Source organism: Calidris pugnax, unplaced genomic scaffold, assembly GCF_001431845.1.
Source record: "Calidris pugnax isolate Ruff unplaced genomic scaffold, ASM143184v1 scaffold11, whole genome shotgun sequence".
Lineage (NCBI taxonomy): Eukaryota > Metazoa > Chordata > Aves > Charadriiformes > Scolopacidae > Calidris > Calidris pugnax.
This window is the reverse complement of record NW_015090803.1, coordinates 13,691,731-13,716,954: the sequence shown is the minus strand read 5'-3', so window position 1 is coordinate 13,716,954 and position 25,224 is coordinate 13,691,731. Positions and strand designations below refer to the sequence as shown.

The 25,224-nt window shown below is 38.7% G+C and overlaps 1 protein-coding gene across 9 annotated transcripts in view; it reads left to right on the top strand.

Moving 5' to 3' along the window:
• Positions 1-25,224, top strand: part of HDAC9 (histone deacetylase 9) — a 479,210-nt gene that overhangs the window by 337,779 nt on the left and 116,207 nt on the right. For all 9 annotated transcript variants that reach the window (XM_014937804.1, XM_014937802.1, XM_014937807.1 and 6 more), the window contains 3 exons: positions 97-217; positions 5,773-5,822; positions 20,552-20,659. In XM_014937804.1, the coding sequence (XP_014793290.1) occupies positions 97-217; positions 5,773-5,822; positions 20,552-20,659 (279 nt within the window). The remainder of the gene's footprint in view (positions 1-96; positions 218-5,772; positions 5,823-20,551; positions 20,660-25,224) is intronic.

Sequence of the window (25,224 nt, the reverse complement as noted above, 5' to 3'; positions counted from 1 at the left end):
ATTGTTTTTCGGGCTTTTTTTTTTTTTTTTTTTTTTTTCTCTCTCTCCCTAAATATTGTCAGTGGAATATTGTAGGCCTCTGCTGTTTTCTTTCAGCGAATTCGAGGTCGAAAAGCCAGTCTGGAGGAAATACAGCTGGTTCACTCTGAACATCATTCACTGCTGTATGGCACCAGCCCCCTGAACAGACAGAAGCTGGACCCCAGGAAACTCCTAGGTCTGTACAGGCCTCTATTCTACTGAGAACAGCACATTCCAGCACTGTCATTAGTCATAGCTGGTGTCAGTTTAAAATACTTGGCAAGCAGTGTGACAAAAATTCACTTTTTCCAAATGCATTGCTATGTGGAAGGAGAATGTTACAATGGGAGCCAAATATAGATTAGCAAAATGCACAGGCTGGAAAGCAGCAATAGAGGTTTCTCCTCATTCGCTTCAGAAACCATCGAGGTGTTAACCCTTTACTGTAATTCGTTCTCCGTCGGAGGTCAATGGCAATTTGAACACAGTTGGTCTTCTCTCTCCTTGTGCTCTTTGATTTGAAAATGGGAGTTTAATATACACTTGCTTGTCAGATTTGCTTGTTTGCTGTTCTCATTTGCTTTATTTCAATTATTTCAGCCATGCTGAGTGCAAATACCTAAGTCTTGCTAATAAGTGAACTGTATTTTGGTGTCTTCCCATTATGTAAGATATGATATCTTTCTGAATAACAGGGGGAAAAAAAACCCACATTAAAATATTAACTAGACATATGGATGTACAGAATAGCAGAAAACTGACAGGATTTTCACATCAAATATCTTCATGCATCTCAAATGCTCAGTGTATGCTTTTTATAATAGAAAAGTAGGGTTAAATTGAGTTCTGCCATGAGTGTAGCATGAAGCAGATCTACTTGTCAGACCTGCTACAGAGAATGTGAAAGGAAACACACAAAAAAGTGGTGCATTTTGGAAATAATCTGCGAGTGAAATCCTGCCCTTTATGTCCCAGCTGGGACACTGCTCTGGATGCAATACTCTAATTCTCAGCTGTTTTTATAACACTTATTCTAAGATGTGGAACTTTTTTCCTAAATGTAATGAAACCCAACCCAAGCGAAAACAATACTAGCCATCAAAAGAAATTGCTGCCACAGTTCTAGTAATACAAAGCAATTATTTTGCTTTAGAAATTAATGCTAAAAATTTCTTCTGTAAGGCAGACTGTTGCTTCAGGGAGTCATAAGAGTAGATAAGAAAAATATCTTATGTAAGTTTGTACATCTCCTCAGCTAAAGCAACATCAAAACAAAAATGCTTATGGTATGATAGATTCTCAGGAGCTTAAATTTCCAAGGTAGGAAATCCTCCTTAAAAAAAATATAAAAATTAAAAAAGAGGCGTTTCCAAGAAAAAGCTCTCAATTCCTGCAAAATGAAAATTTGGAAACATTTTGATTTGAGTTCATCAACATCATCAAAATGTTCCATTTTGATACAGTCAAGCATTTCATTTAAATTTTGTTGGGTTTGATTCATTTCATTTTAATTTTTACATTATTTAAAACGGCATACATTGATATAAAATATTGCTCCCATTTTGGGTCTCAGAGTTGACCACATTATAAGGTGCAGTGTGTAGTTGCAGCTACGAGGTGAAAAAAGGAATGGACCCAGGTATCCTCACTGTGTTCCTGCCTAAGTAGAGAGAATGTGAAAAGCTTTGTACACGCAATCTCAGAAAACCGTTTCTTTGCCCACCGTTCTTTACGTGACTCTTTTTGCCTTTTTCTCTTGACACTTAGCCCAAAACATTTACTCTCTGAGTTTATATCAAGATCACAGTCCTAGCATATATTCTGAGTGGATCCTTGGCTTATTGCCCTTTTCTGTCTCTGTTTCCAAGATGTTTTCTTGCTGCCTCTCACATGGCCTTTTACCAGGATGACAGTCAATGAAACACCCTTCCCACATGCTTTTGCATGTGCCTTTTTTTTGGCTGGAAGTTCTAATCTTTTGAGCTTCCAGACTCTTGTATAAAGGAATTTAATTGTGTCTTCCATTTTTCCAAAATGCACTGTGACTGTTCCACCTTTCATTGAGGTTGAACCTAACCAATCCTGACATTAACATCTTGGTATAGTATAGAAATTCAAAATTATGTATAGCAAAGAAGAGAAATCTAAAGGAAATGTTTCTCATCAAAAATGTCATCAATAATAACATTGTCTCATAAAACATTTCTATTTCAATAGAAGTGCATTTTTTGGCTACAAAAATTGTCCCATCAAATTACGGCTTTGTACCCTAATGAAAAGGAGGACCTACCCATTCTTTCCCTTGCTCTTCTGCCCACCTAAAAAGACAGAGCCACCATTTGTTCTCTACTTGTGCTCCAGAAAAGTGTTTGTTCCCTGTCCCTGCTCAGAAGAGTACATCTGCACTGTCTGAAAGCCTTTTTTCTTTGTTAACAAACAGCTTGTGTATCTTTCAGACAGAAGACAATCACTTGAAGGAATGAAATTTAAGTATGACTAGAGCTAGAAATGTGCTACTTGTCAATAAATGTTTATTTCAGTGTCCCTGTTCAGGGAAAAAAAACTCTATTCTGGAAGGCTGCAAAGTGAAACAGCTGTAAACTCCTGAAACCAGTGAGAATCATGCACTCAGTTATAGTTCACATATTCTTAATGCTTTCAGAGTATAAACTTGGCTTTATTTTCCCTGCATCAGGGCCTACGAATGCAGCTATTGCAAAGGATCTCTTCAACTTCTACACTATTGAGTAGTTAAGCTTTTGACTGATTGTATTTCAGTGCGATGTGTTAAGCAACATGTTATGTTGCATTACATTGTCTTGACATGAAGGAAACTAACATGCAGACTATGTGTCAATTCGCATTAAGGTTTCATGTGACAGAATACAACCTTTGAAACCCCTTTGAATAAGCTCAAGGACAGAACAGTTATGAAGCAAGTCTTACAAATTTGTTTGCTTTTTCTCTCTCCAACCATAATTAAGAAAGTGTTTCTAAAAATCAAGTTTCCAATGATTACAAGTTTTTAAAAGCGAAAAATATACTGTCAACACATCCCTGACCATGAGCCAGTATTTATAGTAGAACCAAAAGATGCATTCACAGAGCATCGGGGTGACTGTAATTCCAAGTTAGTGAAAAAATGAACACTTAGCAGAAACGGCTTTGTTCTTGAGACTGAAAACAACTGGATTCCTCAAACTGTCCTTTTTCAGAAATGAACACACTTTCAAATTTGTTTATTTTTCTGCAAGAGAGTTTTGCCCATCACTTTTCCTACTAATCAGACTCACAGTCCCCAGTTTTCAACCTCCTAAGCAGCTTCCTTGACTTCTCTAGGGGTCCTGACCTCAGTCACTGATGGGTGCCTCACCACCTAATTTGACTAATCAGCTTCTACCATCTTTGTGAGTTGAAATTTTAGAATACAAATCTTGGATAATTTTTCCAGCTCTATCAGTAGATTGTTGTGCTGAATCTTCTCTAAAAGATCTTTTTTTTTCTGCAGTGATTTACTGGTGGCTGCAAACTATGCACTGATGCAAAGCCAAACCTAATATGATTATTTAAACATTGTCTTCTATCCTACTTGAAGTATCCCAATATCTTTTTTATTATTATTCTGGAGGTACAGTGGAAAGGTTTTACTTGAAAAATTACTTCTATTTACCAAGTTCTTCTGGGACATCAACCCCAAACATCATGGGGGAATTCTCACATTGCTTCATTTTCAAGGTTTACTTTTTGCTTCTGATTTTTATTTATGACAAGGAGTTCTGTAAGCTCTTTCTTTTTTTGTAGGACTAGCTAAGTGGTGGTCTCGCTCCCTCTTAGTAGAACATTTCCCCACTGTTTTTTTCATGAAATCTCAATGTTTTTCTTGTTCTGCAAAGTCTGTTATCTGCTTTTCTAGACTATCATGCAATAAGAAGTGAGTATCCTGGCAAGTTTCTCGATACACTGAAAAGGCTTTGTGCTTGTTTCAGTGCTACCTGTTGATTGATTTTAGTGTCCTTTCTCACCATCTGCTTTTCAGTTTTTAGTTTGTGTTTGTTGTTTTTGATAGTGTTTACCATGCACAGTGTGCCCCACTGCAGGGAGATAAATGAGAATTCATCTGTTCTCTCTTATATCCCAGGTCTGCAACGGAATTTAAGAAAAAAGATTTAGTCATTCAATATTCTAAAAATGCCTTCTTTTATCTCAAATTACGGCTTATGTTACCATTAATGTCTCCCGGCGCTTTAACAGCACTAATTTTTTAGTTGCCTCCTCGAGACTTTTTGATCTTCCCCACAGCAAAAAGTGAAAAATTGCTGTTCGCATTGGTCCCTGGATCTGCTTAGCGAGAGATCTGGAAACTCCTCCCGTACCTCTGCTCTGACCATCTCCTGCAGCCAACATTCCCTTGCATGTCTGGGGCCGTGAGGACTCACAGTGTGAGAACACTCAGCAATAGCTGCTGCACCTGCATTTCCCCTGGTAGCTCCACAGGAGGTTTTGTTTGGCTTCTCTGGCGCACTGTGCAAACTGATCAAAGGCCCCTGGTCGGTCTAAAACGCATCTTGGATTTTACTCGAAGCCTAAAGCACTTTCTTCATCTCAGACCTTGCAGTCTGGTCTCTCGTACTTCAAAGATGATGGCTTATAATTGTCTTTGGGCATTTCATTGGCACCTGCTAAACATGAGTAACGGCAGCGTTCGCCCCTTCCATAACAATGGGTGGCTCCTCTAGGTGACTTGAGTGATTCACTATCTAACGTTTCCTCCAGATGGCAAAGTTACAAAGCCAGTTCTGTGATACGGCCGGGGAAAAAAAGCCTGTGCTCTCCTCCACAGCTGCCTTAGGATCAGATTACACACTGGGATAGGAACTGCATCAAATCCTGACATCCTTACTCAGCTTTCATATTGTCCTTATCGAGACAAACAGTCATTTTAGTGGTACAAAAAAAAAAAAAAAAAGAACACGTGAATGAATAAAAAGTGAGTATAAATATTAAGATAAACCCTGTCACATTATCCAACGTGCAGAGCAGAGTAATCTAGATATTAGATTTTAAAGCCTATTAAGTTTTTGTTCCCTTTAGTAGAATGTATTTAGAGTAATACTGAAAAAAGTAGTATTTCATTTTATGTCTTAAAATTATTAATGTATTCATTGACCATATGTAAATGAAGAGAACAGCATTTTTGCATATATAGGAAGACTGAGACTGTGATTTTCACAAGAGAAACTTTTTGGAGAGATGAAGTTAAGAAATTAGTCATCAGTTTCATGTGAGTTTAATGAGGCTCCCTCTGTTGCCAGTGAATAGAAGCAGGCACTTATTAAGTATAATTCATCCCATCAGCCATCTAGGTAGGCTGGGCAGAGGTGCCTACCTGGCTCCACTGGTTGTAGGAGAATCTGAGATGACCAGTTTAGATAAGCTGCTTATCAGCTACAGATCCTGGGATGACTTAGTCACCCTAGTTCAGAGTGACTTCTGTGGAGATTCGATCATTATAGTCCTTTGAAACTGCTGCTTACCGATCTTAAGATTTGTCACTGTTGCAAAAGAATTCCTTAAATATCCCATGGCTGATTTCTTTTCTAAGTACTACTAATATTTTTTATTCTAATGTATGGCATTTTCATAGTGTGATATCGAAATCTGAATTACTGTAAAGAGCAATTACTTATCCAGCATTTAAATGGCTTTTTGATAAATGATGCTTATTGTTTCTTTTTTTTCTTTAATATATAGGAAACGTGTCTCAAAAACTCTTTTCCTTGTTGCCTTGTGGGGGACTTGGGGTAAGTATATGTTTATTTTTTTGCAAGAGGGACAGCACGCAACATGTGCATTCATTCATGAATTCTTTAGGACTGTTGCATTATCTGTTCAAAGTCTTTGGAAGCTGATAAAAAAGATAGAGAAGAAACTTGAGCCACCATCATACTGTGTTTTCATAGACACAGAAGACAGTACATTACAGTAAGCACATGGAACAGTTAGATAGGAACATATTTTGTGGTAATGTGTACATTTCTTCATTGTCCCACTTTGGGTTTTTCACTTGAGCTCTATTTTTGAGGAAAGTAACATGGGTGCAATTGTTATAGCAGAATGAGCTTTGGAAAAGCTGTTTTGTGCACTGTTGAAAAGCAAATATAGCTTCACATTTCTGAGAAAAGACAAAAAAATTACCAAAGCTAACATTTAGCATGAGAAGTCCTCATTAACTGTGAGCTAATAAATTGGGTGTTGGTAAACTAATAAATTATTTGAGTAGTTTTATGTCCTGTGTTGAAATACATTCATTCTGAAACACAAGCTTGCGAGGATTAGGACACAGTAGATGAAAATCTGCAGACAAAAAATCTGTTGCAACACTAGGTAAAAGAATTAATCTAAATTATTGAAAAACATGTAGGATGGAGAATTTCTGCTGTTGTTGGTATCGTGCTCCTATGAAATTCTAGTGAAGATAATACCGGGGAGAAATAATTTTTCATGTACAGAGGTTTTTCACACGAAAGTATGCTACACTTTTGGTCCAGCTGGGTCCATTATGAACTGATGTCAGCAATATCAAAGTGAAATGATGATATTACTAGATATTGATGGGCTGGCTGGCTGATGCATATATTTTTAGTTCCCTATCACTGTTTCTGAGCGTACAAGAATAAAGCTACAATTTCTGGAGGTCAACTTCAAATGCAACCTTCTAAAGTTTTATTTACTTTTATCTTTCACAAAGGACAAATTCCATACCATAATAGTCTTGTTTATAGTAGGTTTTTCTTATTATGAAATATCCGACAGAAGAAACACTCACTTTGTAAGTTTTTAACACATGAAAAAGAAAAATTCCATTTTAGTTTTCGGTATTCAGTAGTTGTTGAGGATTTCTGAACTATGAGTTAAGGAACAAAGAATTAGGAAGTGGGAATCATTCCAGCTCCTCTACTGTGGACTTAACATGCTGAGGATATTTGGAACATGGTGACTAGCAAGTTGCTAATTTTGAAAGTTGGGGGTAATTTCTGTGGGTGGATCAGGTACCATTACAAATTGACACGTAGACATGCATGTCCACATGCACCTCTGTGCACTGCTGTGTGCATATATGCAGATACACACACACGTATGCACACATTTCAGTATTAAAAAAGGTGATTTTTCACACTGCTGTTGCAGTTAAGAAGTTTAGAGAAAACGGAACAAGAGATGAATAAGGTCGAGAAAGAATGTTGTTCAGGCTTCTGAGTAAAGAGAAGCTGTTGTAAAATTTATTGACAAATCTTTTGGAGGGCTTTGGAAAGTAAATAGGACTGTGGTACACTTTGAAAATTAAAGTATACAGTGTTTCTATGAAACAGGTTATTGTGGTATTAAAAAATCATGAATAGAGATGTGCTTTGAAATCCTTCTACGAATGAAAGTATGTTGTCCATTCTAAAGCTAACACAAGCCAGAAATGCTCAGTATAACTTCAATTTTAAGCGCTTTAATTTATCTATACTTTTTTGAGTCTATTTGCCTTATTTCTTATTTATAGTAATGGAAATTGGATTAAAGACCATGTTGTAGAAATGGATCTTTTATTTATTTTTTTTCTAGTTGGTTTGTCTTTCTACATATTATTATTGTCAGGCTTGCTGTGGGGCTCTAAAAGGAATGGGTTATGACCTTTTTTTCAAGGTAAATAATCAGATTAGGAGCTCTCTTTCAGTGATATTTAGCTCATCTATTGGTTAAGATGAGCTCTGGGAAAGGGAGTTGCTTCAAACTGTATGGAAAGCAATTATTTATTTTCAAAAATGATGGTGGAAAGAAAGAAGCAGCCTTGCTACTTAGTAGCTTTCAACTTGAATGAGGTTTATAAAGCAGTAATTAATGTAAGACAGTAAGAGTAGTTTATGCAAAGATTTTAAGGAAGGATGGAAGAATTAAATTTTTTTTAATTTTTGTTCTCACTTATTTTCCTTCTCATTTGTTTTCTTTCTTGCTTGCTTGCTTACTTGTTTGCTAAAGAATACAGTGAGGAAAAAAGACTTCCATTCTTGCAGGAGACTTTATGGCTGCTCCTTGAATGATGGTCTTGAGAGCTCTTTGATCCTATTGTCTTCTAACCATATGGGGACCTTGCTGGCTATTATTATGCAGCACTTCTATTATTTAAACAGATTAGTGGCTAGACTGCTCACACAGGGAATGGGAAACCTAGGCTCATTTCTCTCCTCTGCCAGGCTGGATTTAATATCAGAGCCCCCATCTCTTAGCGGATGTTGTTACCACTGAGGAGATCATAGACTGTTTCTTGTTGGAGACCCTCACACCACTCACTGAAGCTGTGCCATTGTTGGAAACAGCACTGGGTCAGTAAGGCAGAGCATAAGTAGGATAAAGCCCATGTATCTAAGGCTCTGATCTATATATATCATGCATTTATAAATTATGTGAGCCCCTGCTCCACAAACAGCTTATATATTTCACATGAAAGAATCACTGGACAAAATGGAAACTGCTCTTGGAGCAAGGGCTGGAACTTCACAGGCACTGAAGACGTGATCAACTGATGGGCTATAAAGGCTGTATCGCCATGAGTTTGGGATGGCTTGCATTGTTCACAAACAAAGGTCCATCTAACCTCTGTAAGCCTTAATTCTGCTATATTATTGATTTTGTTGTTATCTCTGTTCTAAGTACCAATAAACTGCAGCCACGATCAGGGATCTTCTTTGGCCATTACTTACAGTTACAGTAAAAGAATTTTTTCCAAGAACTTTGAAAAGCAAACAAGAGGCAGTGTCTGTAACTGATATTTTCTGATCCTGTTCCATCAAGGCTCTAAATCTTTTGCACCTGCACAAAATGCATGTAAAGCTACTGTTTACTGATTTTGTAAACATTTTTCATCCATATGAACTTTCTTTAAAGTAGTGATAGGGACTGTTTATGTCAGGGTCATTGGTGAATTTTGCTTGATATATGTTAGGCTTTCAGAAGAAATCAAACAATAAACTTAATAGTTTTATAAAAAACTCTGTAAGTAATAATTAGCTCTCTTATCTAAGATCACAAAGCTACTTCATATTGACAGGCAAACTGAACAGTGCTCACAGAGAGAGGAAAAAAGTTATCAAAATCTAAGCTCCTAAATTTGTCCATAAGAGGTTTTCTTTCAACGATGGCGAATTTTTTATCAGAGGACTATCCGGGGTCAGCAGCATAACATCCGCTCAAGTATGGGACTTCCCTCTTGCAATAATGCTTTTTATTCCTTTTTCAATCTTAACACTGTTCTTGAACCAACTGTTGTTAAAGAATTCTAATACCAGGGGGGATGAAATTCCTTGTCTTGGAGGGAGACTAGCAGCTCTGCGGCCAGCAGTTTTAATAACAAGAGATGGATTCTTGCAGCTGGTCAGAGGTTTGGAATGTGAAAAGTTTTCCAGGAGAGGTGGGTAGATTGCAGGTGAAGTGGCCAAATGGGGAGAATAATCACAAATCACTTTTTAGTTCTGAGGATTATTAGACCATTCCACGATTTTTCATTCATAAACAGCCACTAGAGCTATAACTGATCATTTGATCAATGCATCCATCTATTCCAATTCTTCCCCTTCTGCTCTGCTGTGAAAATGACAGTAGGAGAAGCAGAAATCTACTTTTAATGGGAGTAAGTTTCATCTCCTTGCCTCAGTCTGTCACTAAAAATAGTGATTGTTTTCCTGCCTGTTTGACCTGCTGCTGTGTGAAGAAATCTTGAAGTCATTTCTCAGCCATATTTTTTTGTCTAGTTGATAGGGAAAAAAAGCCACAAAAGCAAAGAAGAGCAGGCTTTTATGATAATGTCATCATCGGCTCCCAGCTTCAAACACTTCTGCGGCTTTTGAATTGTCATTTATAACTTGGAACTGAACCGACCCATAATTCCCTTGATGCATTTAGAGAAATTGATAACAGACTGCTTCTTTTATGGCTCAGAGGAGGCAACTCCAATCACATCACTATTGGCAGTCAATATTATTTTCTGACATGGTTGTAAAAGTATAAAGGGGCTTATGGCATTTGTTTAGATGAGGAATGGGCTCTCAAGCTGTGCTGGGGTTTATGGGTCCAGATTACTGAGAAGCAAAGGGAATATGATGTTTGCAAACAGGATATGATTTTATTTAAGTTTGGGTTTCATACGTTGTTCCCTGGGGATTGTCCTGCAGACAGAAGAGAATTTCACTTTTATCATATGAAATTGGGCAGTTATCCAATCCCCCCTACCCTCCCCCCAGCCTCAAAAGACACTGCTCCAAACCTGTAATGTGTAAAATCAGACCTTTAAACTGCAAAAGGAGGAGCTGGGGGAGCTTACACCACCCTGTAAGAAATCAGACTTTTGCAGAATAAATATTGAATGAGCTGAACAGAGTGTAAAGCTATAAAATCTCTATATTTTTGCAAAACTTACAAAATATTAATATTTTCTGAATGTTTAATTTCTTCCTGGCATTCCTTGCTGTGTTAGTTGGACAATACTACTTTTTGTCCCGACCACACAGGAAGAAAAGCAATAAGAGAGGCAAGATTTCATTAGTATACAACTTTAGTAAGTCATCCAGGCAAGAAATTGTTCTGCTGCTTCTCAGATCTTCTTCTGCTATTTCTTCCCTTGATCTTCTCAGTCTGGATCCAAGAAAACTTTTCAGCCTTTACACATTATGCCTCCTCATTCCTGTTATTTGTATAAGAGCTAATGGTACCAGCCTGGTTCCATTATCATGGTACAGTAGTGTAAAAATTAAGAAAGTATTTGGGGTGGCATTGTCTCCTTGTAGCAGATTTTAGTCTCCAGGCTGCTCCTTTGGCTCCTCAAATTAAACATCACCTCCATACAGGTAATACAATCAACTTGTGTCCTTCCCCTATATCCCAGGCTGTACCAAAATAGTTAGTTGTAGTTCTTGTAGTTGTTAGTGTAGTTCTTGCACAATATCAACCAAAAATATGTCTGTTTCCTGGTTCAGGGAAAGCAATGTGTTATTCCTAGAAGTGTAGCTACTCAATATGATGTCTCCCATTCTGATATCATTCTGCTGCTGATGTATTTACCTATTAATTTAAACTACTTGCCTGAGTGACCTTATTAACCTACTGAAATTTGCCAGTTATAACATTTTTGGAGTAGATTGCAGGAGACTTCTGGGAATAAAATACTTGTTTACTTCCTAAACCTCTCTGGCAGCTAGACCATTCCTAAAGAAATTATAAGATTTAATCAAAACAACCTAGCAGAAACATTGTACTTAAATTGATATGTTTTGCATGACTATTTAGGACTCAAACTTAAGCGGCGTTGACTGATATTTTCTTCAGAAGTCATCAAAATACATGGTCATAAAGTCCATCCTAGCACCACCCCAAGGCACAACTTAAGGCCAGTGGGAATGGGACTGGAGTGAGGGCTGGAGGTTTGTCATCCCAGAGCATTCAAGTGTCTGCAAGCTCAGTCACTTAATGCAGTTCCAGACAAATCTATGTAGGTTATCCACAGGATGAAGGAATGAGGGTGTAACGTACTCCCAGCTACTCTGGTGAATGTACTTTTTAGTTGATATACCCCACCAGTTCATGAGAGCCAGCTGCTTCAGTGGACTGTGTTTTTTAGGAATGGACCAATTGACATTGCACGTTAGTCTAGCTCTAACACACAGAGAATTGTAGACTTTCTAGGTGCCAAGCTCACAGCTTCCTTGAGTAGGCAAACTAAAGAAGAAATAGTGAAATGAGAGAAAAACTGCACATTTACTTGCTTTCAGTCCAGAATGACAGTTCTCCGAAGACTCGCTTGTCCACCTTCATGTACCTAATTTTAGACAAATTACTGAAGCAGCCAAAGCAGGACCCTGACCACCATTGTTTGCCCTTTAGAGACCAAGAGTCAGTCCACCCTGGATCAAAAGAACTGATGGGAAGCACTTGATTTCCTTCATTGGCAGGGACTTGAAGCAATTAAATTCCTAGTTTTAGCCAAATTCATTTTAGAAAAAAAGTTAGCAAGCCTGATAACATGAATCTGGGTGATCAGAGCAGGAAATAGATATTCTTCCTTTACTGAGGTAGAGAGACCTCATCTCAGGATCTGGAAAGCGCACTGGTGTCTCGTCTCTGGGCAGGGAGGGGATGCTGCATTTAGCATATCAATCTATGGCTCCAAAAGAAAAAGATCACTTCACACGAGAGGGCAGATATTTTGTCCTTTTCTTGTCCATCCACCACACAGCTTGACGTCTAGACCAATGAGAGGTGAAACTGTTCAACTGGGAGGCATAGTTCCTTGGCTTCGCTGCGGGCAGAACAAAATGTTTTGGAATAGTCCCAGACTGCTTTAACTTGCAGCAAGCAAGGATCGAAAGCTCAGGGGTGGTAATCTGCCTATTGATCAAATGCAGAGTTTGATCCCTCAGATAATTTTTTTGCCCTTTTTAACAGAGCACCTTTTTTCCTTGGTACTAGACTAGATTCAAATTGTAAACAAAGACACAGTGCATGGAACACAATATTATAACTACCATAAAGTCAAACCTTTAAAGGTCTTACCTCATTTTGTGCATTTCCTAAAAACTGTTGTGTTGCTAAAGGCTAGCATTATGCAAAGCAGCCTCATTTGCCAGAATATGAAACATTATATATATATATATATATATATATATATATATATATATATATATACATATGTTAAATGTAAATAGTGGAATAGTATCATATACAATTTACTAATACTATTCACTCTCCTCAAACTTAATCACACACACACATATGGATTTGATGGGAATTCTGTAACTAAAGCAGAATTCACATTTGCACTTTAAAAACACATCATGTGTTTATTGAGAGAATTTAACCTCCAAGATGAACAGAAAAGCTCTCTGAAGACAAAATGTTCATGTGTTGCTTCTCTGAATAAACACCAGCTTCTAGCACAGCTCCATGGTCAAGATCATTTATATCCAAGAAGAAAGCTAAAATGCTATGTATTGCTAACATGTGTTCAGCAGCAAATGCTCAAACTTTTAAAAAATAAGGCATGATTCTGCACATAGATATTGTATTTTCTATAACTATGCATTACAACCAACACACGTTGTTCTGCCTATTTGCCAATGAATGCCTGGAAACTACATGATCAAACATAAGAAGGCAGTTGCAAAAGCATTTTCACACACTAATCCATTAAATACTAAAACAAATGTCAAGTTAAATTAATAGAGTACTCAGGGCTAGGTCTGAAAGTGCAGTAACATTTTTACAAGCATCTGGTGATATATGCCACATATCTGAGACTTGAATCTGGGCCTAAGTGTTTTATTTATGAGTTTTTTCTAAAAACAAGTTCTAATCCTCATCTAATCCATGCTATCCTCCCTCCATTCCCCCTACCAATGATCCACACATCACTGTTTCACCGAGATTTTGAGATCTTTTAGGGTGTCTAATGTACTCTTTATGAAACCCAGAGATTCTGAATGCCTGTCATAAAACTTAGTTTAAGAGAGGAACTGAATCAAACTATTTCTTCTGAAGATGCTATTCCATTCAGGCTTCAGCTTGATTTAGCCTGATTCTTCTCTGATTCTCATTTTGAATACAAAGCTATTTGATTTTTAATACAGACCTCACATATAACTTGCTTTTTTATAAACTTTCACATGAAATCCATTTGTACAGAGGTAGGGGTGCTGCGTTTTTATCAGTGGTTGACTATCACCACCAATAACTCTACTAGACTTTTTACTTAGAAGTTTTTTGCTGAGTATTTTCTGAAAACTGGCTTTGATTTATAATAGCTTTACAAATTAGATCACTGTTGGCAGGTAAAATTTGAAAGATGTTAAATACTCTACATACAGTGGGTACATCTACTGTCCACATACCTTGTTGCCCTGAAAGAAGCTTTTGGGGTCAGAATTAATAACCTCTCAAATTCTTTTTTAGAAGTCTATTTCCATCAATATTATTGCTTATAAATTCTCCAAGTGGAATTATTCAAATACAACAGAGAAGCCAATGCAAGCTCAAGTGAATTCCATGTTTTTTGTTTAAGCAATGATTTGTGGAGATCCTTTGAGCTATTCATCTCTCTGGAGCCTAAAGATCACATCCCCTTCACAATTTATTTGTAAACCACGCTGTTTGTGGCAAGAAAGTATGAAAAGCTGATATTCTGGGTACAGTCTATGGCAGGCATTTTAGATTAAAGCAGCTGGAGAAGCCTTTGACACAACAAATCTCTGATACAGCTGTAAAATAACAGTAAAAATAAAGGAAGCTCACTGTACATATTTTTCCTAAAGTCGCCCACTTCTACACACTTCCTGTATGTGGGATTTATGGAAGAGACATCAGCCACGCAAACTTTTTCTCCTTTGTTCCTTACCAAGAGACATGGCTGACAGGCCATTCATTAGAGATGGTTCCTTGGAGATGATGTGCACACCTTCGCTTCTTTAGTCATGGTGAGATGAAACAGCAGCTGAGAAGCACGTCAAGGACCTTTTGCTTCTTAGTGGAAATCACAGGGGTTGATGAATGACCACCAGGACATCTGTAGGAGTGAGAGGTGAGAGCTATGAGCGTGGCACCTGGGAAGCTGCACTGCTCACAGTCAGGAGCAAAATATTCCAAACTTATGTGCTAGTGTTTGCTGGAACCAACTGGCTCCAAGAATGACAGAGTCCTTGCTGGAAGTGATAGCAAATTGCCACACACAATTTTCAGAGGTTGCAACACTTCAGGAAAATATTTAATTTCTATTTTCATGCCAGGGAACTGAAAAAAACACAGTGATGGAAACATATTTGCTCTGGCATAAGTGGAAGAGTGTGAAACTGAAGGCGTTTAAAGTTAAAGTGCAGGAATTCGCTCTGCAATACACAAGTTCTATTAAATTGCAGTATCACTGAGGAGGTCTGTCCTTTACTATGTTACTTCTCACAGATTTCTTAATCAGTTTGTTTACTGCATATAGCTACACTGTTCCTAGCTGACGAGATTTTATTTATTTCTCAGTTTTACAACCACTTATATCAAAGGACTGTATTTTTTTATGTACTAGTTTTTCCAGATTTGTCTTGAAATATATCCATCGGAAATGCGTACTGCATTAACTTCCATCTAAGAACACCTGAGCCCAACCTCTGCTCTTTAAAGAAAGCGGAAAGGATCCTTTTAAACTGCTGTAAAGGACTGCTACTTTTTAGCTTGTTGGTGTTCAGGATATTGAACACATAGGATACAATCACTGCTATCAAAGGATCATCGCAAGTTAAAATTTCTACGAACAGGTAGATGACAGATTGCATTTTTGAACTGTTCTCAGAGAATAAATAGAGCAACTCTGGTAGGGACATGTGGTAACTCTAGGAGGACTGTTTTTGATTTTTGTGATGGCAACAGTTGTGCAGAGAATGCAGAGCAGGATAAGCAAGTCAGTATATTTTAAATTCCTTTTAGGATTGAAATCAGAATTCTACTGTGGAAGCTGGATTTATTTTAATAGCAAATTATGTGTATGTGTGTGTAAGAGAGAAAGAAAGATTGTCAAGCTCTATGATGTTTTGTCAGAATCCACCCCAAAGTAGTAGTTTGGGCTGTCTTTTATGTTGCCATACGTTTATCAGTAGATGTGTATTTACAGCCACTTCAGAGTTTACAATAATTATTTAAGAAAGAGAAATAACTCACACAGATGAATACACCCTGCAGGGTGTGAAAAATGGAATGCTGTGTCAGACTGTGAGGAACATCTCTGGTCAGCAGAACTGGGATCCAGTGACTATTAGGCAGATCTCAGGAGGTTTCCAGAGGAAGGATGACTGAAACAGAGGATGAGTGAAGAGGCTTTCTAGCAGGGAAAGGGACAGGTAAAACAAAAGGCAGTCATAAATATATTTTTTAAATTCTTTTTATTGTATTTATTGTTATTGTGGTATTGTTCATGCCACTTTTTCACCTCTCTGAGGTAGGTTCCAAATAAATACCAGGACAAGTAACATTTCCAGCTTCAGCAACTGCAGTGATTTCAGAAAGGCCTTAAGTAAACAATCTCTCTATCAGATGTATATCTACGTCCTTCCTCTCCACCTTCACATATACGTGCCACAACCTGAGCACAGTATAAGGAGTTGGTAACTTTCAAACTTTATAGTCAGCCTTCCTTAATAAGAAATATTCCAATCGTAAGGGAGGGAAGCTGTCTAGCTGCTGAAACATCTCTGCTACGAGATATGTCGTTTCTTAGCTTGTTTTCAATATGCTTAAAGTCTTCATTGTGAAAATCAAGTTATCACATAGATATTTCTTGCAGGAAGCATTGATATCAAGTTCTTTTTGTAGTGCAAAGCAGGGAATTTCTGCACACGGGCCTTGAAACATTAGTTGCATTCAGTCAGGAAAAGCTACCTACATTTCTTTTCACTTAAGTCATTCCCTTCCTCTTTTTTAATGCCTCCACATCCACTTCAGGGACAGGTAGCTTAATTTCTATCATCTGTAGCTTTACAGAGTATTAGCTTTGCTACACATGCCAATGATTGAGCTATACTAGATGTACTTGAAAAAGCCTACAACCTACAGTGCTCATTCAGGAAACTCGGAGGGAAGTAAATCCATATGTGTGTTAGAAACTCGGCGTTCAGAGAGGGCTCGTGTTTTCTGGCTCTTGGCGTTATCGTGCACAATCCTTCTTTGAAGAGCTGCAGTAGTGATTGGGTTTTCGATAACGAAATGTGGAGTATGCTCATAGTTTAACGCTGACATTTTGATGTTTTAAAAAAATGTTCTTTTAAATTTGGTTAGATATTCGGAACCTTTTCCTACATTGACAATTTTTTAAAAGACTCTTAAATGAAAATAATATATGTAGTTAAGCAGGAAAAAAGGAGGGGGCTAAGATTCTGCGTTCGAATTAAGCTACAAATTCTGCATTTTATGTAAATTTTAAAAAAATAATTTCAAAAAAATCTTCTAATCAAAATAGGATTTCTACTTAATTCTTTGGCTGTTTCAAAGCACTTGCAGAACAAAAATAACCTCTTATAAAATTCCATCTGACTTTTTCATAGTCTGTGATTCAGAAAGCATCACATTTATCACAAATTCATGCATACTTAGGGTCTAGATAGGCTGTCACTTATATGTGATATATACACGAACTAGAACCAGAAACGAGTGTCTAATCCTATTCCCCTTACTTGTGTAAAATCCAACCATTTCATTTACATGAATAAAGAAAAGCATATCTAGTAGGATTTTACATAGCTGCATTGCATATACAGTATGACAACTGGGCCAGCTAGTAGCTGTAATTTTAATGGGTTTACCATTTATATCACAGTATTTAAACAGCAATTTATAAAGTAAACATTGCGTAACACTAAAAGAAAATGTTTAAACACCTGAAACATTTAAGGCTATACATAGCACTAATAGAGATATAATATAGAGTGGGATGGCATTTTCCAGTCATTACAGCTAAAGCGTTGGCTGTAGAATTAAAGTTTTTATAGCCTGTTTTTTGTGAGATTTTCCTCAGAAATTCAGTCTGAATTTTGCATGATTATGAAGTAGAATTTGACATCTAAGTTTATAAAACTGTGCCTTTTGAGGGAATTATTCATATGTTTATGTTAGTTTTCTTGTATTATAATAACTGTGCACTAAGAAGTGCAGCTTCAGTTGGCTACCTCTGTCTTTGAGAATTTTTCATTTGTCACATGTAGTACACCCAAGAGATCAGCTAAAATATCCTGAATTTCCAACATCCATTCAGGTGGTCATTTTTGACAATTCCTCAGGAGACGCTGTTTTGTTTCCTGATTGCCCATTTTTACTTCCAGTCCAGGTAAAATTAGGTAGCAGTCATTCAAGTGGTCTGAAGGAAGTTTTTCAGTGGAAGATATTTGGTCTTATTGTCCCGGTTCAGTCTCCTCACACTCAGCTGAAAAGCAGAAAATGATAAATGCCGTATCCTGGCCAATTCTCAGCGTTCGGCGGTTGGAGAGACTGCCGTCTCATGTGTCAGAGCAGACAACTGTCTTGAAGGGTGGGTACTCTCAAGCTGTGGTTACAATTTTAACTTAATCGGCCTTCCTGGAAATGAATCATAGTCCCTTTGAGGATGCAGGCTCCTGCTTGTGCCCTGGTGTACCGAGCAGCTGCCATTGAATCATTTTCATCAGCCACTCCTTCATGTTAACCTTAATTTGCTAGCCATAAAAATGGTAAGAAAGCACTCCCTCCCAGCCCTCTTGTTGATACTTCTTTATTTAAAGTACTGCACGGTATTTTTCAAACTTTATTATGGTTTGATTAAATTGATTTAACCGATGACCTCTACTTATTTATCTCCTTATTTGTTTTAAAAATGAAAACTGATTCACAGTTGCTTCAAAGCAGTAGAGAGACAACCTGAAGGTCTGCCTAATGTTAAATATGCCATTATTTTTTCTACTATTTGGTTTCTTTCTTATTTCTTTCAATTTTCTTAGTTACTTATTGATTTGTGTACGTCTTTGGGAAAGCTACATAATTTCTTTAAATCTCAAGCTATCAATCTGCAAAACAAATATAATAAATTGTCTCATATCAAGCTGATGATGCCTAATTGTGTTTGTATAACATTTTGAATTTTTCAGGTGAAAACACAGTGTGCTGTTATTACTGTTATTCTAAACTTTGTGAGCATAATTCAGTCTTCTTATTCAGGACTACTGTGAATGTGAACTATTTTCATTAGTTCTTCTGCATATGCACCAAACTGATCAAAATGATAGAAAACTCAGGTCCAGTACACTGAAAAATAAGATCACTTTAGTAGCTTGAAATATAATATTATTGTAACAGTACTGATGAAGACATTTTACAGGTGTAGAGAAGATCAAGCTTCTTTCTGTTTCAAATGACTAATCAGAGAAATTCGTCAGAACCTCCAGAGTTGAGTAGCAGTTGCATCCATTTTCAATTACTTGATTTCTTTCTTTCCTTCTTTTTTTTTCCCTTTTTTTTTAAAAAAAAAAAAAAAAAAAAAAAAAAAAAAGATCACTTTAGTAGCTTGAAATATAATATTATTGTAACAGTACTGATGAAGACATTTTACAGGTGTAGAGAAGATCAAGCTTCTTTCTGTTTCAAATGACTAATCAGAGAAATTCGTCAGAACCTCCAGAGTTGAGTAGCAGTTGCATCCATTTTCAATTACTTGATTTCTTTCTTTCCTTCTTTTCTTTTCCCTTTTTTTTTAAAAAAAAAAAAAAAAAAAAAAAAAAAAAAGAGAAATTAGGAACAGAAGCTTCGGTTCAAACTGAAAACATGTCTCAGTGTGCTTGGAAGTTATCCAAATAGCATCTGCCACAGTATTTTGTCTATCCCTAAACGTTTTTCTTTTCATGATAAATTTGTACTGTATGATACAATTAAATGCACTTCCCATGGAGCATCGAGGAAGTCTGGCTGTCTCTTTGGATGACTTTTTCAGACTATTTCACACCATCGTGTCTGCTTGGCACAATATCGTAGAAGGGATATCCAACACTTCACCTATATTTTCTGGTATGTTTCTGCACATAAATAGTTACTAAAAATAGATTTAAAAAGTGAAATTTCAGCATACCTATTGAAGCTGCAGAGTAGTGCTGCTTAGGCGTCTTTATATTTCCTTTATAATATTTTATCTTTATAACATTATTTCTTAATAGTATTTTATCTTTATATTTTATATAGTAGTCATTTAACGTTTTAAGTGTCACACTTCCTCATTTAGAAGGTGCAAAAGATAGTTTTCTCTGCTTTAAATAACCACATTCATTTTTTACGAAGTGGGACCTGAAGCCTTTCAGTCAAAAACTGTCAGTTTGTCAAAACTGGAGATACAGAAAGGGTAGCGCTTTATTTTATTTCATTTTATTTTCTGTCTGTGGCAACAGTGACTACTGAAATTAACCTAAATGTTGATTCGTTCTGATTTCAGTCACTTAAAAACGACTCCTGCCCGAGTCGGAAAGGCAAGTACTTGCTGCTGGTTTTGTGTTGTTTTTTTTTTTTTAAAAAGGGGGTGATGACCTGAGCTGCTGGTGAGTTTTGGTGGCACGGGTTGGCTGCTGGAGCCAGTGGTGGCCGTCCCCTCAGGATGCTTTGTCCCGGCGCTGGCAGGTCCCCGTCCCCCCGCCAGCATCTGGCGGCCGGCGAGCAGGCCCAGCCCGGCCGATGTAACGCTGTTTGTAATGAGAAATCTAAACAGGGAATGGCAGCGAGGCATGACAGGAATGTGTTTCCATTGGAGAAGCCCGTGCAGAGCAAAAAGCATAAGCAAAGCCATGTCCAGAAGGCCTTTCAGCTGGCCAGGACGGAAGACTGATGTTATTGTACACGGGCTGTCACGCTGCCAGCCCTCCCTCACGGGTTTGTTTTCTCTCATGCTCTCCCTCTCCCTCTCCCTCTCTCCCTCTCTCCCCTGCCTTCCTCCCGGGGCCGGCTGTTTGCTCAGGTGGACAGTGACACCGTTTGGAACGAGCTGCACTCGGCCGGGGCGGCACGCATGGCGGTGGGCTGTGTCATCGAGCTGGCGGCCCGCGTGGCCTCCCGGGAGCTGAAGGTGAGGTCCGGGGCCGCGCCGTGGGTGGGAGAGCCGGGGCGGCCGAGCAGCGGGGGGCTGAAGGCAGGGCCTTGTTCCACCGCTCTGCTGCGGGGAGGATGGCGGGAGGAGGGCTGGGAGGATGGCCACCGAGGTGTGGGAGGAAGGCTGGGAGGATGGGAGGATGGCCACTGAGGTGTGGGAGGAGGGCCAGGAGGATGGCCACCAAGGTGTGGGAGGAGGACCAGGAGGATGGCCACCGAGGTGTGGGAGGAGGACAGGAGGATGGCCACCGAGGTGTGGGAGGAGGGCCAGGAGGATGGCCACCGAGGTGTGGGAGGAGGGCTGGGAGGATGTCCACCGAGGTGTGGGAGGAGGGCTAGGAGGATGGGAGGATGGCCACTGAGGTGTGGGAGGAAGGCCGGAAGGATGGCCACCGAGGTGTGGGAGGAGGGCCAGGAGGACAGGAGGATGTCCACCGAGGTGTGGGAGGACAGCCGGGAGAACGGGAGGATGGCCACTGAGGTGTGGGAGGAAGGCCGGAAGGATGGCCACCGAGGTGTGGGAGGAGGGCTGGGAGGACGGGAGGATGGCCACCTAGGTGTGGGAGGAGGGCCAGGAGGATGGCCACTGAGGTGTGGGAGGAGGGCCAGGAGGACGTGAGGATGGCCACCGAGGTGTGGCAGCCTGGGCAGCTCATCCAGGCCTCAATACATTGAAGAGGTGGTGGGTACCTCAGCCTGAGGTGAAGTTACTCATCTCACGCACATCTCTGGCAAGTGGCTGGGGCACTGCCTTTTCAAGTGAATTTTTTTTAATATGTTGGGGTTTGGTTTGTTTCTTTTTTATTATTATGGTTGTTTGGTGACGTGCGTAACCTCAGGATGCCACCCAGAGAGAGGGGAGGCACAAGCGGGCCTGGGGGAAGAAGGAGTTGGCTGGTGAGGAGGGTGATGGCCCAGGAGGTGCCTTTCTGCCCAGCTGCCTGCCCCGCGTTCTTCTCCCCGGCCCCCTTTCCTCTCCTATCTCCCTGCCCCCTGATCTGCAAGGCATGATGTACAAAACCCAAATTATCCCCAGTCTAAACAATTTATAAAAACTCCAGACCTGACGGACTTTGACATTTTATTTGGTATTTTAACAGCCCTATTTAAAGGTACACCATATGCAGCCAGAGCGCAGGCTTGCCCCAATAAACATTGTTGGAGCTAACATGTCTCCTTAATGAAACTGTTTATTCACTTTCCCGTCCAAATACTAATGGATTCAGTCCTCTTTCCAAAGCCAAGATAGAAGTACATATTTTAGAATTAGAATTGTATGATGATTTTTAAAATTCCAAAATGTATTAGAACTTGGGAATTTTCTTCCTGTATATTTGTCTCATTTCAGTCAAAATACATTAGCCCCATATTAGGGAGGGGCACTATGTTTATGTGTATATATACATAGATATAAAATATATAGGTACATAAATGACAGCATGCTCAGGTGAAATGCAGTACTATAACTCTGACTCAATCAAATGTGGTTACTAAACTTCCATATTCAGGTGATAAAATCATTAGCCAGCTACTACACAAAATGTACAAATTTTGAAATCTCAGATCAAGGACAGGGCACATCATGTGGGATCCTGTTGTGCATCCTCTCTGATGGATACTTCATCCCCATTAAGCTTTTCAGGCCCAGTGGGATTCAATACACAACTCACTGCACATTATTCCCACCCAACAGGTCTAATGAAAGTGAAAAAGGATTCTTTAATTAGTTTTTACCTTTGTTCGTACATATGTCACTCTATAAGGCTATATACAATATTTTTTTTATAAGAATAATGAGATATGTCATGTGTGCAGTTGACATGAGCAGGGTCTGCTGAAGAATCTTCACTGCTTACCTCTGTACATTTGTGGTGTCTTTCCACAGTGCGAATGCTCTTGATCGTTTATGTGTGTGTGATGGGCAGCTGGAAAGAATGAGCCATCAGCCACTGTGAGACCTCAGCTGCTACTGGCATTGCAATAATCTGTTAACAAATATTTTAAATTTAGTACTAGTTTGTAGTTTACTGTAAAATTATTGTTGATTCTAAATAGAATCTTTGTCTACAGAGAACTGAAGCAGTCTCATGCAGCCTCTAGTTGAGACACAGGAAAGGTAATTGTTCAATAGACGTGACAAGTAGTTGGTCCATACCAAATCATCAAGAAAACAGGAATGGGAAGGATTTGCTGTGAATACTCAAGCCATTCCTGAGAGGTGTTTATCTAACCTGCTCCTATACTTCCAGCATGAAGCCCAATGACTTACATGCAAGCAACCATGCCAACTGTATGAACTAACAATCTGCATGTGGTATTATAATTTAAGGTTATAGAAAGGTTATTAAGGCCTGAATGACAGAAGAAAAGCATGCTAGCATAAGTTCTGGAAATGCACCTATCCTGACATTAGCTATTTTGGCAGGGTCCTCCTATGTTTGCTTTGTCACTGCACCCCTACAAACCCAGGTTTTGCTGGCAAGTTGCTCCCAGTACCCTCATATGGTAAACAACATTAGGGAGGTCTTTTCCGTGTATTCTGGACTTTTCTACATGGTGTTCAGGGTGAGATTTTAGCCCCACAGATCTGTATGTTTCTATCTACCTTTATGACTTTACAAGTTGCTTTTCCATCTTGCTGCTGTTTTTCCTCTAGAAACATGCATGTTGCCTTGATCAGCTGTTTCTACTATAGGGAAAATGACAGTTCTGTCGTGTACTTGTGAAAATCTGAGGGGAAGTAAGTAAAGCTGACCACTTCCATGCGTATTCATTGAGCAAATATGCATGTGAAGCAACCATTTGGGGTCTGTACTGTGAGCACTGAGTGGGAGGATGAAGCTCTGATGGGAATCTGAAATGATCTGCTGCAGCTTCAGAATCTTTGGATGACAAAAAAACGCCTTCCAAGTATTGTGTGTAAGCTCTAACAGCTCTGCAACATGTAAACAGCAACACGAGAGTAGTAGAGAAACATGTTGTAATTTTTCCCTGGAAGTTTACCATCGTGGATTGCAATCAGATGGTGCGCTGTCAGTTTGGTGTCATCTTAAGAAAAAAAAAATTAATTATGAGACAGGACACACTGATTTGTTCTGAAATCCCACAGTTCCCTGAGAAGAGCTGCATGTCCTCAAGTTCACAGCGGCAGACTTAAAATACACAGCAAGGGCTTCCCACAGGGCAGTACTCCAGATTGCAGCAGAGGAGGCAGCGGACTATCTTCCCACTGCACTGGAGAATCACAGATGCCCATTTCTGAAACAGCCACGGCAACATTAGGATAACCTCAGAGTAAAACTATCTAGTACTGATAAAGTCCAAGATAAGAAGCCTCAGAGATGAGAAACGGTGCTTTTCTGTCATAGGAATTACCAGATTTGTCAATGTAGTTGGTTATGAGCAGCCCAAATATTTCTTACAGTTTGATGAATTAATATATGTGTTGTAAAAAATCTAACATGATTTTCCTAAAATTAAAATGAATATAATAGTTTATTTTATGGATGTTTATTCAATGAAATAAAAAAAAAATTAGTTGTAATCCTGAAGATAAATGTCTTTGCTGCCTAGCTACAGTGTAGAAACTAAAAAACGTTAATTGCCCTGTATTGACCGGCATCTGACATTTAAAGTCCATTTTGGGAAGGACAGGACATTTCAATATTTATGCTTATTCCATGGTCTCTACTGATATCCCTTGCTGTTGCATTGAATGATAGCAGTAGGTTGGAACTACAGGTTCATGCTGCTAAGACAAGGGTTGAGACTACAAAATAAATTATGAAAGTCTGCAGAACAATTGAGAGATTCACTACAGAGCTGGGAATGAGTCAAACTCACACAAAGCAAAAGGTTCTTTACTTTATTCTGAATTTCCTGAGACTATCAGTCCCATTTCACACAGGTCTCATCTGAGAACAGCAACATTTTGTTCATCTGATTTGGACAGTGTTCAAAAACTGATCAGGAGCTAAGAGTTCTCTTCCCTGTAGTTCAAACCCCTTGTGAGACATCAGGTTTCTTTGATCTCCTTGACTAATGGGGAAAGCATCAATATGACAGTGCTAAGGATGCAAAACAATAGGGTTTACTGAAATTCTACTGCTGCTGTAATAGTAGACTACTGCAGGGTTGGTTTTTTTTAAATGAAGACAAATTGTCCCGTCTCTGGGGATGGTTTTTACTTGATTATAACAATTGAAATTAAAGATTTGGGGAGGTTGTTTAATAAAATAATGAACACTCATCGAGTTCCATGTGATACATTTTTGGAATAATATTTAATAGAGAATAAAGACTCATACCATTGAAATATATGATATTATGTGGAATGTTACACTGAGTCGAATGCAATGCTTTTGCTTTTTCATTAATTTATTTACACATATGATGGATGTAGATGGCTTTTTTAACAATCTGCTGGCTGATCACGGATCTTTAGAAGTGTGGAGTAGTCAGAATTGGGTGACTGTAATTCCACTGCAGTCATTAGCTATATCCCATAAGTATTTTTAACAGATAACAGAAGTCTTATGCTAT